The 17,308-nt window shown below is 34.9% G+C and overlaps 1 protein-coding gene across 2 annotated transcripts in view; it reads right to left on the reverse strand.

The window, feature by feature from the left end:
- The window catches only part of Cpsf100 (cleavage and polyadenylation specificity factor subunit 2), a 71,454-nt gene that overhangs the window by 35,970 nt on the left and 18,176 nt on the right, over positions 1 to 17,308 (reverse strand). For both annotated transcript variants that reach the window (XM_081730341.1, XM_081730340.1), the window contains exons 5-9: positions 11,802 to 12,047; positions 9,731 to 9,918; positions 7,312 to 7,434; positions 6,924 to 7,024; positions 2,590 to 2,742 (exon numbers count right to left, since the gene is read on the reverse strand). In XM_081730341.1, coding sequence (XP_081586467.1) covers positions 2,590 to 2,742; positions 6,924 to 7,024; positions 7,312 to 7,434; positions 9,731 to 9,918; positions 11,802 to 12,047 — 811 coding nt within the window. The remainder of the gene's footprint in view (positions 1 to 2,589; positions 2,743 to 6,923; positions 7,025 to 7,311; positions 7,435 to 9,730; positions 9,919 to 11,801; positions 12,048 to 17,308) is intronic.

Consider the following 17,308-nt stretch of genomic DNA (forward strand, 5'->3'; position numbering starts at 1 on the left):
GACAAACGTACAACAATGATGAAGGTAAATGTGGAAACATGTAACATGCTTATGTTTAATGCTTAAATGTAACTTGTTCCTATGCGTTTTCAGCAAAACTTTCCTACTCGTAGTAAGTTTAGTTACTGATTTTCCTCAGTTTCATTTGAAAAAATATAATTTTCTATATATGAAATTGACATTGTCAAGTGAAATATTCAGTGAATTTTGGTTTTAGATAATTCATGGTTTATTTTTATAGTGATCTATGAATAAAAGGAACAATTGTAAAAATGTCAGGGAATTATTTTCCACAAAAGCTACAAAATGCGAAATATGAAAAATGAAACGCAAAATTTTCAAATTCTTAGTGCGAAAAACTCGTGTCCCTAAAGATCAGTATAAAGTATCAGGAGTCCTTCATGAGTGAGTCGGCAGATGTATCACATTTGTAGCCAATTAGTCCCGGTTTCAAGTTCAAATGGAGGACAGTTTGTTTCGGATGTAAGTCGAGAAACGGTTTGGACTCCGCTTTAAGCTTATGTGACCCCTTCCAGCATAACCCGGTTGTTGCATAATAACACCAAATTGAACCAAACTTATTTCTGTCCATATGTGATACAAATGCATAGAGCAAATTATTTAAACCAAAAAAACCTGGTTTAAACAAACAAACAAAAAAGTTTAAAACAAAAAACTTTTTTTTCAATAAAAACCATGGCTTTTACCAACCCTGCCCATCCAGCTCGAACCCCCAGTACAGTGTGTGCCATGAGGAGAGCAGTGACACAGGACATTTCCCAACACAGAGAAGTTTGGCCATACGACAAGATATCTCAACATGAATAGTTTCTAACATTATCTAGAAAAACATCGCACACACCGTGAAGCGTCGCAAAGAGTGCGGACAATGGCTCACAGAATGTCACATCGAGGAGAGTTTACAAAGCCACACAAAATTGTATGAAACATATCCTGCAGGAGTCAAATGAAAGTGGGTATGTACCTTCGAGTATGAAACTGGGCTCTACCCAGATAAAACCATCAGAGTTCGAGTCATTTTCTATCGTCAAACAGAACACAAGAGCAATCGTCAAACAGAACACAAGAGCAATTCTGACTTTGTGCTGCAGTCCACGGAAAAGTTTTCCAGAACACTTCTGACAACAGCGGAATATTCAAGTCGGGAACGCTACCATTCGTCGAAAGTGCTCTCCAACACCAAAGTCAAAGCAGCTTGCTTTCAGAAGAACGTCATGGATCCCTTGTATGACATACTTTCCTCATCTGTACGGGACGGACTACAAATGTGTGGAATCCTACTAGCTCGATCATCCTAAGCATTCTACGCAAGAAAAAAGAACGATCCCATTTTCGTTGACCGCTGTGAAATCCCAATATGCCTCACGAATGCACTACAGTGAGTTTGGACTTCTCAAATACGCACTTGCTTTAGCCGTTTTCATATCTTGCAAGATCTTTGGAAAGTTCCAAAAACGGTATAACGAGACATTCCCCTTGCCGTTCTACATAGTAGTTCGCTACAGTGGAAATTCCGCTGTCGGGCTATCGTGTGGGTCCGTGGCCGTCACATTGAACACAATCGGTGATAGAGAAAAGGGATTTACTACCGGCTATTTTTCAGCGACCAGCAAATTCAAAGTCGACTATTATTATTGTGATCAATCTTCTGTATCATCTCTGTAGTTGCTCAGTGATCCGATATGTGTGAAACTTGAATGTGGTTTTATTTTGAAGTACACTATGTTGTTTAAAATTCGAATATCATTTACAGACGTGAAATGTCTATGATAAAAATTACTCAATTTGAATGATATTGTATGTTTATACCGACTGCAATAGAAAGAAACCTTGCTTCATTCTGAAGAAAGAGAAAGCTAACAATGCTGTTCGAAAACCGACTGGCCATATTGACCAGTTGCACATGTTCAAAGATGTCAAACTATTGCACCAGTTCACAAAAAAGTAAAATCCATTCCTATTATTCATTATTTGGGAATGCGAAAAGATTAAGCATAGATAGCCTTTTTTTGTTTTCAAAAAAAAAAAAAAAAAAAAAAAAAAACTTTTCGTGTATCCTCCCTTCTTAAACGTTATCAGATTTTTGTATAAATTACATTACACGTTCCTTGTATAATCTGGCTGATAAAAATACCAAATAATGAAGTGAAAAATTTTTGGTATAAATTTTGAATGTATAGTCACCGTTAGTCATCGTAAATGTATAGTGCAATACTAATCCTGCTTCGTAATTTATAATGTTCATCTATCTATAATATCAACATGAGCAAAAATGTTGATTAGAACATAGCCCTACGCTTTAACATATTGAGTTTTATTTTTCAAAGAATAATACTTTCGTTTTTAACACAGGTCATTAATGGCATTCGATTACAATTACAAATTTATTAATTAATCTTGGCTACTGTAATTATATTCATTTCATCTCCAGATCCATCACTACTGCCAGAAAAGTTACACCACATTGCATATTGTGTGTCAACAGTACATTTTACCACTTTGTGTATTAAATTTCCTTTTCATAACATTCACTTCGATATTAAACTATGAACATATTTCTCTACTTACTTCTCTTTGGTTCCTTTGTTCTCTTTTTCTCTTCGAAGGTATTCTTCCAATTCAGCGCCTTCTAATCTCACTCGCCTGCGAACTTCTAAAGTTAAGAACATGTTTCCACCTCCATTATCAATTAACTGCCGAGCCAAAGTTCCAGGAGAAGTTCTGTTTTAATAAAGACAGTTCTATTTTAAATACCGCTCTCATACTTAACAAATATTTATATCTCGCAAAATATAAAGAAAAAGGGGGAAAACTAGGAGGAAGATCATCTGAATCCATTAGTTTTCAGTTGATTCTCAGCAATTTACTTCAACTAAAAGACAAGACCGCCAATTACTAATTTATTTATGAATGTCGTTGCAAAATTTCTAAGATGACTCTATGATAGTATTAATTGTTATTCGTGGTATGATACTGCACTTCTGTGGCAGTTTTTAAAACATATAATAGCGATAATATGGAATATGCTCAAACAATACTCTTCTTTTTTTTTAATCATAAGTTACTCATTCTTGAGTTTTCATTAGTATCTATTAACAACAGACTACATCTTTTTTTTTTTTAAAGTACACAGTAACAATAACAAAGAAATTCTTTCATAGAAGTACGTAAACGCAGGAGTTGAAGATAAATATGATGTATACAAATAGAAGTACAAGTGTCATGCCTCTTATATAGGAAACAATTATATGTAGAATATAAATAATATTGGTAGCAGAGCAACTGTTTGCTATAGGTAGTTTTAAATACTTAATTAAAAAAAATAAATCTTTACTATTAACGTTCCACTGTTATGTCCTTTTGACTAAATGAGCTGGATGACTAATGAAATTGAACACTTATGAAATAATCGGTGAAATGAAAATGAGGGAAGAAACGGGAGACCCCAGGAAAACCCATGGACACAATGTTATCCATCAGTTCACCTGACTGGGGATCGAACCAGTTTTCATAGCACCAAAGGTGAGCGTTTTACCATTGAGTCATTGTGCCTTCAGTTAAATCTTGGATTCTAGAAAAAGTTATATAGTTGGATTTCTGACACGTATGGTTCCAAGTTCGAGTCTCAATGGCAATCTAAATTTCCGAGCTGATTTATCATTCTGAGATAAACAATGAACAAAACAGATCATGGAAACAACAGTTATAAGTTCTGGTGTAGGAAGTTGCATTTTAAACAATGGAAACTGATACACTTGCCACAAATAATTACAGTCAAAATACCCACTGTATAAAACTTACTTTAACGTCCTGCGGCCCGGAGCCTTTCAATAACATATTATAGGATTTAACTCTTACACCACTACGTACGATATACTACATAAAATACGTAACTCTACAGAGTCAGCCCGTAAACTGAAGACAACTTGAAATCGTACATTAAAAGAAAATAAGAAATATCATTGTGGGCAAGCTTCGGAGAATATTGCAGGCTTTCCAATGCTAATGGAAAATATATATAAGAAATCACGACGAAAAAATATAAGGGTTTCGTGAAGCAGTGAAAAAGGAACATTCCAATTATCCAATAGGTACAAATGAAAAAAAAAAAAAAAGAAAGAAATAAAAAACATGGAAATTACACCAATTGTTATATGAACATACATTCTACACTAAATGTAACTAAATGAGTAATTATCTCGTTGCAAAATTTTATATGAGTTTCTTAGTGTTATCATACGTAACTCATCAGTACTAAGGAACGACTATGAGGAAAGTGTAAAAAGGATCTGCATCAGAAAATCAGTAAACATTCTGCACCTGGCGCTTTTAAGGTAAGATTTAACTATGTGTAACATATTCTACAATTACTTGCCTACAGTTAGTGCAGAAAGTATTGATACACCTAAATAAATTATTTATAAGTCATTAAAACCACTACTCCATAGAATTTTTTAATGAATATGACGAAACTAGTTTATTTTTTGTTCCATTTTGTAGGTGTATGAATATTTTCTGCGCTAACTGTATATTGTTTGGTGTAATTATCTTTAGAAAATAAGCAGGAAAGGACGAAACACAGAAGAGACTCCTCTCCTCTACTCTACTCTACTCATTCTACTGTGGAGACAAAAGGGCCTCCAACCACCCACAACTTATTCCTTATGTTATTTTCACAAGTGGAAGTAGCAATGCCACAAAAATATAGGAGGTTTCGTTAAAATATAGGAAATATTGGAATTTATAGGAAGAGACGCAAATATATAGGAAAAATAAGAAATATAGGAGCATTAGAAAGTCTGGTATTGTTCAAGAGGACTGACCAGGGAAGGGTCCGAATGGGGCACTCGAGTTGCCAATCGACATGTTATCAGAAATGAAAGAGGGTGTGAAACTATGTACATATGCAAATTTATAGCGGCTGAGGGCAACATGGAAAAGCAAGAGAGCCGGAAGAAATATTGCCGACCGTAGGGCCCAGCAACACAGAAAGCTAAGGAATTACTCGTTCTACGCATGAATGGCCACATAAATTAAGGTCAAATGTTTAGTAGTAGATGCATGATAAAATCTACTATGTCTGTAATTAACATTATGGCCGCCATATTGAGTGACCATCTTCAATTGGGATTCACAATGTAAAGGAGAAAGTGGGTCATGTGGTATATGAAATAGTACTGAAATTTTACCAGGAATTCATTGGTACTAACCATTTTGTAGTAACTTTATTGTGAGTTGAGAAGTAACATGCAAGAAAGTCGTGAGGGGATATTTGAACAAACTGCTGAATAACCTGTCGGAATAATGTTGGTACATGATGCACATCTGGAAAAAATTACAAAGAGCATTTGCACAAGCAACGAGCTGGTAATATTGCAGTGTTAAAGATGAATAAATGTTGTCTCGTTAAAACACTCGGCACAAAGGAGGGCTGGAGATTATAGGTACAATTAAGACGTGATTCTTCTCAAAGAAAATAACATATATATCATCACATAAATAAGTATACTGAGAAAGGTACATACCAATCTATGAAGGACAGTTGATGTGAAGAGTATCTATAAGAGTGTGATGAAAACACAAGAGCTGTTCTCACCTGACACGCTATCATCTATCTCTAACGTTTGATATTCTTCGACCACTGTATCAATATTCACTGAAACCTACATTTCTGATCTTCTGCACAAGGTTTATTGTCGCACGTCCCAAACTCAAGCTCTAATAATGACACAACTACCTGGGGATTCATATTCGTGCTCACAAGAAGAAATAACTTTTCCTTATGATGAATTAGAATATACCTTTTCATTTTCTAGCACTTCCTCAACAGTGGCTCACCGACCAAGGGCACATTAACCTTCCTACCAACCACTCTATCTTACTTCACTACTTCACTGATACCGCAGATATTAGCTAATGAGCTTTCTCGCGTGTTTTGTGTCTGCAAACTGGACATACAGTAGGTGGCAAGGACTCACTTTGGTCTCTTCTTTCTCTGTCGTCAATGACTATCTTTCCCTTACTCGCAACTATTCTGCATCTAAACACACTTTTCCTTTGGTCTGTATACAAACCAAAGTTCTGTAAGCTCTAGCTTTTACGTCATACTAGTGAGTCTTTCTTGCATGTTATTTCTCAACTCACAATAGTTACTACAGAATGGTTAACACCAATGTATTCCTGGTAAAATTTCAGTGCTATTTCATATGCCACATGACCCACTTTATCTTTTATACTGTGAATCCAAATTTAAGATGGCCACTTTCAATATGGCGGCCATGATGTTCATTATATATAGCACATCTTATGCATTTACTACTAAACATTTAGCTTAATTTATGTGGCCATTCACGCGCGGAACGAGTGGTTCCTTAGCTTTCTCTGTTGCTGGGCCCTACGGTCGACCATATTTCTTCCGGCTCACCTGCTTTTCCATGTTGCACTCAGCCGCTATAAATTTGCATATGTACACAGTTTCACACCCTCTTTCATATCTGATACATGTAGTTCGTTAACTCGAGTGCCCCGTTCGGACTCTTCCCTGATGAGGCATGTCTTGACACCAACCATTCATGTTTTCGTCAGCTGTAGCATTAAATGTAAGTGGATGCATCTCTCTTTGGACACATTTTAAAATACATCCTAAATTTCAGATATATCCAACATAACGTATCAAATAAGCCAGTTTTAAATATTACATCCTATATTTCAGATACATCTAACATAATGTATCATTACACGAAATGCACCTTCAGCTTACACACTGACTGAAATACAGTGAATATGTTTATGAGTTCAAGCATATTCTATAAGATTAATACGAATAAAAGAGAAAATCGTACATTAATAGTAAGATTATTAACTACTGTTCAGAATAATAAAGTATTTAGAAACTTTCATACCTTGATGTTACAATAATACTGTTGGCAGGATTTGAACACCACTGCAAAAAAAGTTCTCTCGAAAAGCCACATTCCATATCAGGCATACTAGCAAGTACCACCTTCAAAGAAAGATAAGAAAGATAAAATTTTCCGCATATTAAACTTATTTTCCAAAATAAATGTTGTCCCATATACTGACACTAATAACAAAAAGAAGTATTGTATGTTTAAAACAAAAGTATAGAAAAAGATCTACTGTATTTTTTTACTGTTATACTCGTATGACATACGGACAGTGTATACGCAAAACGAAACACGATTATTTCATGAATATTTTTTCTTCTGGCTAAGTATTAAACTCATGCCTTTATATATCACCATATTGTCAGTTGGCTGTTTCGCTTACCTTTGGACTTGGAACTCGACTCAGTTCTGCTGTACTGTGACAAAGCTGCAAATGCTTGAACTGGAATGGATTGTTTCGAGCGCCTTCAAACGTTCGCATTAGTTTGTCACTCATCCATTCAATCTGAAAGAATTTCAGTGCATATAAGTAATACGTATATAATAATTCAACATGTCAGTTTACTTAAGAACAATGAATTCAGGACAAACTCTTTTACACTTAAGAAAACTGTACGGAAGAATGTTTGAACACATCTGAACCAGGAACTTAAGCATGAATCGAAAATCATATGAATTACGATGTGAATCCTAAGTTTCTTGTCAGGATAAGAGAAATCGACATCTTAAAAAACATATAATTGAAAAATCCAAGTAAGTTGTATGGACTTACGTGCAAAATTAATGTAGTTCAAGTAAGATACTTGTTTATACATTAAAAGGTAGTGAGAAAGACAAAAGAATAAATGAAAGAAATTTAGAGTGTTTATTTACAGAGCAAATGGAAGGATAATCTTGAACATGCGTTTAAATAATTAGAAACTCATCTTAAAATATCCTATAATTCTGTCGATGACAACATTATCAATAGTATCAACAAACCATCTTCGTCAAGGTGCTGAACTACAGCCTTTCTATTTAAGTGTGACTTTCCGGCGCTGCTGTCAATGTGCTTTTCCCGTACCTCCCTCAAAACAGGAGGAACAAAGTTGCTGTAGCCGACATCCTGGATGCAGACAGGATTGCCACATTGAATTATTTCACCCGCTTCGCTGTGCACTGTCTTGTTAGCCCATCTAAGTAGCCTACGATCCTCACTCGCCAAGACCACACGACTGAATGACAAATTGGCAACACACAGCCGAGGACATTCACTTGTTTCCCTGAAGCAAAGGGAAGGTTTCCTCCGCAAAAGGGCGACAGGGATAGACCCGAAGTATGTTTTACATATTTTCCGAAGGCACGCTTGAAATAGAAAGACTCTAGTTACAATATGGATTTTTCTTTTTTTATATATATATATATATATATATATATATATATATATATAATAGAAAACTATATACAAATGGAATTTTAAAAACAAACTCATCGAATATAAACAGAAATTAATTTTCTTTTGAGGTGGTGAGCTGCTTAACAGATTCTCTTAATTCTTAATTATAGAAAGGTTTTCTATACGTGAATGAGAAACGTACTCAATCAAATGTTAATAATACTTCATAGACCTATGTAAAATGTCTATAGAAACATTCTCTTAAGCATAAACACACAATTTTATTACTTCAAGTGACAAAAGGAAAAAAAGAGAGTATAGTGATCAAATAAATAAATAAATAAATAAAGATTTCACGGATTTAACCCTACATATCGATTTCATGGCTCCTACATACCGAAAACGTTACTTTTGGATGTCTGTTTGCCCCGATGGATTACACTCGCCTACAGGTATAGATAGGTACCGTTTAACTTATCTGTACCAAACGTTAAAACTTCGATTTTTCATATCCTCTCTCTCTTTCATAATAAAGTTTTTACAAGATTCTCGATGAGGATTTTTTGAATATCTTTTCCATTCCGAAAAACAAGAGTAGTTTATTAGAGGATGAAAATAAATAAAACGTGATTCTCTCGAAAACGGCTTTAACAATTTTGCCATTTTTTTCATTATTATCTCACTGGCAACTCTTATGGTATAAGGCATTTTTCTAATAATATTAATAAAGACTTACTTTAAGGGAGAGTTCGTTTTAAATAAAAAGGCAGATGATTTTGCTCATATTTCATAAATAAACCCCTATTATAATTATGTTCGCATTTCATGAATAAATGTTCACGAAATACGAACTGCAGAAAGCCATAATTTAGGGATTTAGGATTTAGATTTCGGGGCTTTTGGCATCTACGGTCATTTAGCCCATCACGTATGAGGGACGACGTCCCTTGGCGAGCACACTATCCAGGGAAAGGGAAGGAAGGAAGCGGCCTGGGACCTACATGTTAGGTACCATCCTGGCATTTGCCTGGTGTGAATGAGGAAAACCTCTCTCAGGATGGCTGGCCTGAAAAAGGTTTTACACTTCTTCGACCGAGTGCCCCCACCGAGAAAGGTACAATTCAATGCAAGAAAGTTTAGTGAATACCTTGCCTCATTCGACTCTGTATCTTTTATTTAATTTAGCATTTACAGCAATCAACTTATAAATCCTTTAAAACAAGATTCTATATATCTAATGAACTTTTTCTCCCTTCAATTTCATTAAAATTTTACATGTCTCTGACTTTTGCATGTTATTTAAGAAACTTTGTTATGTTTGAAAGCATTGCACAAAAAAATTCTAACATGCACTTGTAGGCATTACATGAACACAACTGACCCTCCTAGTACGAGAATATGAAGGAGAAAACGCGTTCTAATTTACCTGTGACTTTGCAAATTCCACTACATTATAACTGACGTTGTTAAGGAGAGCCAGGGAGTACGCAAGAAGACCAGATTCTTTATTCCTCCACAACTGATCCAACATGTGAGCTAGTTCCAACACTCGCCCCGCGGTATCCACCGTCACTAGTACATTCCCACTGCTCCTCAAAGTTTGTAATATATTAGCTAAAAAGAAAACATAAAAATGAATCCAAAGAACTCTTTAAATGAGACAGAATGTCATTCCTTTACTGTATTTCACTGTCCATCACAAAGTCTACTACAAAAATATTCGTAAATAACATCTCTCACCAATCATTATATCAAAGGAAATAAATTCAACGAAATGAAGATCATAAGGAGCATGTCTAATGATTTCACTAACATGTTATATATATAAAATGTCAATGATTTCGTCCACTTAATACAGTATGCATATGATTATTTTATTAGTTATATTTACTTACAAGACCAAAAAGAACCCCTGAAATTAATTATTAAATTCATTTGTTAAATTTGATTCATCAAACCCTTTTCAATACAAGCTAAGTTTAAGTATTTTGGCTATGACACAGACAAAACTGAACTTTTTCACTGATACATTACAAAATTTGGCCTTCCAGGATCGGGAAATCTCGGAATAGATTTTCAGGGCTCTTAGTTATTCTCAAACAAGTCAGTTTTACCCCTGATCAACTTCGTATTTTTAATACTAACTTACATAAGGAAATCTACCTCGTTTGCACAGTTCGAATTCCACATATTAGCACATTAGCATCATAGATTTGAGATTTATGTCAGATAGTGAGTCACCGATTGTAGGTCAAGAAGCAATTATTGAATAATCAAATTATTAGAAACAAACGTTAAGTGAAACATTTACTTCATTAATGATTTTATATACAGGGTGTCTCAAAAGTCCCCTGACATAGGTCAACTTTCTTTTATTGGAGTTACAACAAAATGTAAGACGAGAAACCGTCTACAAATATTATGTTTTCTGTCTAAAGTGAAGTAATTTTTTAAATCGGACGAGCCGTTTGGGTTATATACTCTTTATGCGCCCAATGTTAAATGAAAATGCAACTTTGCCATTTATTTGGACCCACAACATAAGTGAATGAAGTTACTCTTTTACGCTAAGGTAAGAGTATGATGAATGGGGACATGTTTGAAATAGGGGCTGGCCATCGACACGATAGTGTAAAAGACAGTAACTTCATTCACTTATGTTGTGGGTAAAGGTAAATGGCAACGCTGCATTTTCATTTAACACTGGGCGCATAAAGAGTGTACAGCCCAGACGGCTCGTCCGATTTAAAAAATTCCTTCACTTTAGATTGACAACATCATATTTGGAGATGGTTTCCCCTCTTATATTTTGTTGTAACTCTGATAATAACAGAGTAATTCAATGTCAGGGGACTTTTGAGACACCCTGTGTATATATAATCATACTGGGTATATCAAAAGTCCGAAGCATACGCCAACTCCGTTGCAAGTAACGAAAAGATTTTAAAAAAATGGAAAGTAGTTGGAAACAGGTAGTTCCAAATCTGATATGATGGAAATGTTTCTCTTGAGCCTTTACATACCAACAATATAGCATTATTGGGAAATGGGTTTATGTTGTGATGTAGGTTCTCTCACACAACAATGTGCACTTTCAACGTGCTATTTTTGCGTGTCGTTACTTTCCGTTCTAACAAGCTGCTGAACTGGAAACATTTAATTCCTCATTTAACACAGGTCGACTTACTAGTATGAATCCCAACGGCTGGTGCAATTGGAAAAAATTCATTTTACATTGAAATTCCACGTATTTCCAACAACTTTCCTTTCTTTCTTTTCTTCTCTTTATTAATAACAGAATTGGCCTATGATGCAGGACTTTTGATATACCAAGTAAATTGTAACTACATTATTTTCATTACTTGAATAAATAATTAAGTATACTTTAGTTAGAAACAAATTATCATATTATACAAACTTTACATTGCTTACATTTTTCACTAATTATTATAATTATTTAATGCAAGTACATGAATGAATACAAATATAAAACTCACTCATAAGCTTTTCATCTCTCGCTCGCCTCCGAGCTTGTTGGTAAGTGGCATTGTAAGCGTCCGTGATTAGCAAAGACGGACGTGTTAGTTTTTCTAACTCACAACCATTTAAATGACGTTCTTTCTTATGGTTAAAATCTACAGCATATACGATATCTTCTTCACCAACTTTAACGATTTTCCATATCGTTCCACCTATCATGTGACCGGCAGGAAGAGGGGTAATAGTAAGACCATAGCCTTTGCCTTAAAAATAAATAATTACATTTTAAAAATACACACAATGAAGATACAAGATATAAACGAGATATAATTTTTACCAAATTGTACAGGTATAACCATTAACCTCTGTACTACATATCTATTAATGAATGCTTAACGAACAGCCGTTATAAAAAAAAATACACATTAAAATTCTAAAATATAAACCGTTAACATAACAAAAATTAGGTAGAATTATGAATACACAACACTACCATTTCATAAATTTGGTAATGCATTTATGAAATCGATATTTCTTTTCAAAAGTATTCTACAAGTTGTAAGTTTGATCAATCACACCATATACAGGGTGGTAGATAACTCCACCGACAAACTTTGGGAGGCAATTCCTTATACGAAATGAAAGGAAAAAGTTCTAATAAACATGGTCCGAAAAATGCCTCCTTTCAGAGTTATGATCCATTGAAAATTCGAAAAATCATTTTTTAAAACTCCCTAACTTAGAAACATAGGACCTATCTCAAGCGGTTTAAGGAGTTACACAGGAAGTAGTATGTTCTCTATCTAAATATCCATGTTTTACCATCCGTTATCGGTGAAAGGAACTGTAAAAAGGAAGTTGAAGTATGGGAATACTCCTTTAAGTACTAGTGGTGCGTTCGTTTCGCAGGTACTGGTGAATTCTGAAACATCGATATTTAGATAGAGCGTATACCAGTTTCTGTGTAATTCCTTAAACCGCTTGGGATAGGTCCTATACTTTCTAAGTTAGGGAGTTTTGAAAAATGATTTTTCGAATTTTCAATGGATCATAACTCTGAAAGGAGGCACTTTTCGGCCCATGTTTATTAGAACTTTTTTCTTTCATTTCGTATAAGGAATCGCCTCTCAAAGTTTGTCGGTGGAGTTACCTACCACCCTGTATATTACAGACTGTCTACCTAATTACGTTGAGTATGCATTTATGTTTAGGGACCGCCATAAGATGTCCCTAAAAGTTGAAGCACATATGAATAGCATTCAATTTTTTCCCCCATGGTCTGAAAAACTTGTATTAAAATAGACCTGACGAAACAATTATTCTCAACCAACGCACTTAGATAGATAGTCAAACAACAGAACAACGAAACCAATGTATTACAGAGAAGTTCCTACTTTTGGATTCTGTCAAGAAATCGACAATGTTTTGTGAAATTTTATTCGGAACTCGTTGATCAGAAGTTCGAGAAGGTTTCTTAAATTTTATGAAGATTAAAGCTTTTCGTTCTTGGTTGGTTGGCTTTAGTGTCCCTTTTCCGCACCGAGGCTATATTAGACGGGAACCTTGGTTTAAATAAGAATTCAAACCATCGTAATGTGCTTACATGTCAAGGCTCTCGCACTGGAAATCGAACCCCGTGTGCGCGCTAGCCACTAGACTAACCGAGAGGGCTTCTTGTCTTGTGTATGTGTTTACGCCATCAATGTGGTAACAGTACTTAAATGAAAGTTCAAAAGCCCTGGAAATGCAGATGCATTATTTTTCGATCTTTAACATGTTCCTTTATTCTGACTTCAACATTTCTCCGAATCATTTCAGTGTATTTCACAATTACAGTAAAGACTTCCAACTTCCTGAGTGTTGATTGCTAAATCATGTGCGTAGTCTCAAGTATCCAGAGTATCAAGTATTTCCGAGGAGTATCCAGAAATTTCCGAGTCTGATCAAGATTGTTCGGCAATTGGGAAATTAATTAAAAAGAGTTACCAGACTAAAAAAATAAATAAAATAAAAAAAAAAAATAAAGACGCTGTTCACGCTTCATTTAGTTGAATGTGACGTCCACAGTCCCTTATGAGTTGAAATTCTAAGTTTATTGCTTCGTAAATATACACAACGATGTACACAGGGTGCCCGAAAAGTACCTGTACCCTAATTTGAGTATTGCAGAGAAAAATGTCAGTGTAATTTTAGTTTCTTTATTTAATACATACTATAATTGAGTATTTACATATATGAACTATGTATCCAGTGGATTTGTATGAACTCCATCATGTATATACAGATGCATGCGTCTCCATGTCCGCGTCCTCTTATATCCACTACGCGACCTGTCTTTGCCACATCCTAAAGCAAACGCACGTTTCTAAGAATCAAGTAGGGTTGCTTTACGAGGTGAGTCCTTGCTAAAATAATTTCTAAACGCAGTCATTGCCTGTATCAATCTTTTTCCTCTGTGTAGTCATTCTTGCGTCCACAGAAATGCCACTAACCGTTCCTCAATCCGTTTCGATTTCCGGCGGGAGATCATGTGGTTCAGCTTCCACGTTAAGCTGTAAGTCTACGTCTCATATAGCCTCGCTGCTGAACGGGAAGCTAAAATGAAATCAAATCAACAGTGTAACTGCAACCACTCACATCAACGATGGGTTCACAAGTGTAATCCTCCACCTGCCCTTAAGGCAGGTATACTAGGCAGCGCTTGAAAATAGAGATACTGGACAAAGCTGTCTGTGAAAGCAGTACCAATACCATAACTAAAATTACACTGACACGGTTCACTAAAATTACAAGGACTTCTCGAACATTCTATGTAGTTTCTCCATTCTCTAATACTTCGCAAAGGACTTACATTTGAAACTACATACATTGCTGTATTTGAAGCATTCTGACTTTCAAGTTGCTATTTGATACGAGTTGGGAAGGTTTTTTTCGATAGGCGTGGCTTAAAAATATAAAGGACTAGTTCTAAAGAATCCAAATACCTGGATAATTAAATCCGCAGACGAGTATACTTTGTGCGTCCACTTACGGATGGTAACAAGAGTGATAATGTGCACTATAGAAGCAAGCGAAAGTTGGTATAATATAAAATGGACCATTTGTCTTGAAACATCCCTGTAATCTTTAAACTAACAAATAAAAGCGTTGAAATTTTGTATGATGGAAATATCGGCATGAAGACACTCTCTAATGCCACCAGAGGTCACAATGCCTCTCTCTAATAATTTACTAGATGACTATTTACAAACAGTTGTAAAATCCTTCAAATTCTTAGCAGAAAGTCTTCTTTTCTTTTTAAGTTTTACCCGTTATGCCGGTTAGGCTAAAGGATATGGTGATAATGAGAAATGAATGAAATGGTGGAATGAAGAAAGTGAGAGAAAATGGGAGAACCCCGAGACAACCCAGGAGCACGGTGTTTGTCCACCACAAAGTCCACACGGCGCGAGTTGTGAGTACATCAGTGTGTGACTATTAAAATACAATCTGAGTTCAACTGTAGGTTATGATGCACTAAAAAGAGTATATATAAAAATATTAACTGTGCCTATGTCAACCGCTGCTACGTTACAAGGTCTTTCAGCACAATAAATTGAACAATGACATTACCAAGAAACTGACTGATCACTGGACCACTGTATGAGGATTTCTGCTGAAGATGATGATGTTCCAAGTGAAGAATTTTGAATTTAGATTCCTGACCGTCCAAATAATAATAATAATAATAAAAAAAACATTCCGTTTGATTTAATACAAAATGCCTTTGCAAGAATTATTACAACATGATTAAATATGTATTAAAGTAAAATAATGAGTACTTTTTACTACGTTTAATTCTCTGGTATATAAATAGTTTGATATTAAATTTAATACGATTAGAAATTTACTAAAACATGTACATATTTATATAGGTTCTATATATAAGTTGCACATAGTTCTATGACTCGAATTGCTGTAAGAAAACGCTACACTGAAAAGCTTAAGATATTAGGTCTGGTTCAAATTAAAATTTCCATGATGTCTACTATTCATTTAGAGAAATTAGAAGTGAATTAAAATAAGAGCAGTTTTAAAATTATGTTAAGTATAGGTTGGGCTTAGATATGTTTGCATTGCAGTACTATTTATGATTTACTACCAGGGTTGGCAAAAACCATGGTTTTTATTAAAAAAAAAAAGTTTTTTTTCTTTTTTTTTTAAACTTTTTTTAAAATAATTTGCTCTATATATTCATATCATATATGGACAGAAATGAGTTTGTTTCGCATTGATGTTATTATGCAACAACAGGGTTATGCTGGAAGAGGTCACATAAGCTTTAAGCGGAATAAAAACCGCTTCTCGAGTTACATCCGAGAGAAATTGTCCTCCATTTGAACTCGGAACCAGGACTAATTGGCCACAAATGCGATACGTCTGCCGACTCACTCACGAAGGAATTCTGATAAAAATACGTTGTACTGATCTTTACATACTTCTTAATATAACTGTCAAGAGACATTTCAGAAGGACAAAAATATAAACAGTTGCACAAGTGAAACCATTATACAGAATTACATATTGACAATTTCAAAGTACTACGGAGTACGGGACTTAATTTGCATATCAGTACGAAAAGTGATTAAAGATACGAATTATTTGAGTCCACTTTGGCTCAAACTCATTTATAGATAAATAGCTACCAAAGATACTTCTCATTTCACTAAATGCCTCTCGTGGGGTCTGTATGATCCCCCCCCCCCCACAAAAAGTACAGCATTTCAATGTATTTTATCAATAGTAAACATTGAAACGAAACAATATTTAGAATTTTTCTTTGGTTGCAATCACATAACAATAATAACAACTACAAAAAAATCACAAAACATTTATAAACTTATATATAAAAAACGTTGCTTTTGTATTATAATCTTTTTGAGTAATGAATGGGGAATTTAGGTCTGAATATAATACGAATAATGTACGGGAGTGAAACGTGATAACCCACAAATGTATATTCATCAAGATTTTACAAACACTTACACTTTTACGAACATTTTTTTTTTTTTTTTTTTTAAACAGCTGGTTACACCTTGGTTTAAACCAGCCAACCCTGTTTACTACTTACAAATTTATTTAGTAATCACTAGGGCTGTTCCTAATTCCGGAATTTTTCGGAACGGAAATTGCAATTCCGGAATCGGAACACAGTTTCAAGACGTTCCGGAATTTCGAAACGTTCCGGAATTTCGGAACATTCCGGAATTTCGAAACATTCCGGAACTTCTTATTGAAAAAATAATTTTTGCTGTTACCCCGAACTGAGAGGTGTGCGCAAAGCTTAGCTTTGAAACTGGATATTGATTCCGCTGTGCTGAAGGAAGGAGTTTTGGTCCATGGCAACTGGTTTGTTTCATTCTCTAGATCCGTTCACTGTGAACGATTGGGCATAAGATTTGGAACTTTGTCTGGTTATCCATAAAGTCTCAATCATAAGTGATTCAGTATAAATTCCGTGATTTTGTTGCAGAAATCGGAACAT

This window comes from Thermobia domestica, chromosome 11 (assembly GCF_964235325.1).
Source record: "Thermobia domestica chromosome 11, izTheDome1.hap1.1, whole genome shotgun sequence".
Lineage (NCBI taxonomy): Eukaryota > Metazoa > Arthropoda > Insecta > Zygentoma > Lepismatidae > Thermobia > Thermobia domestica.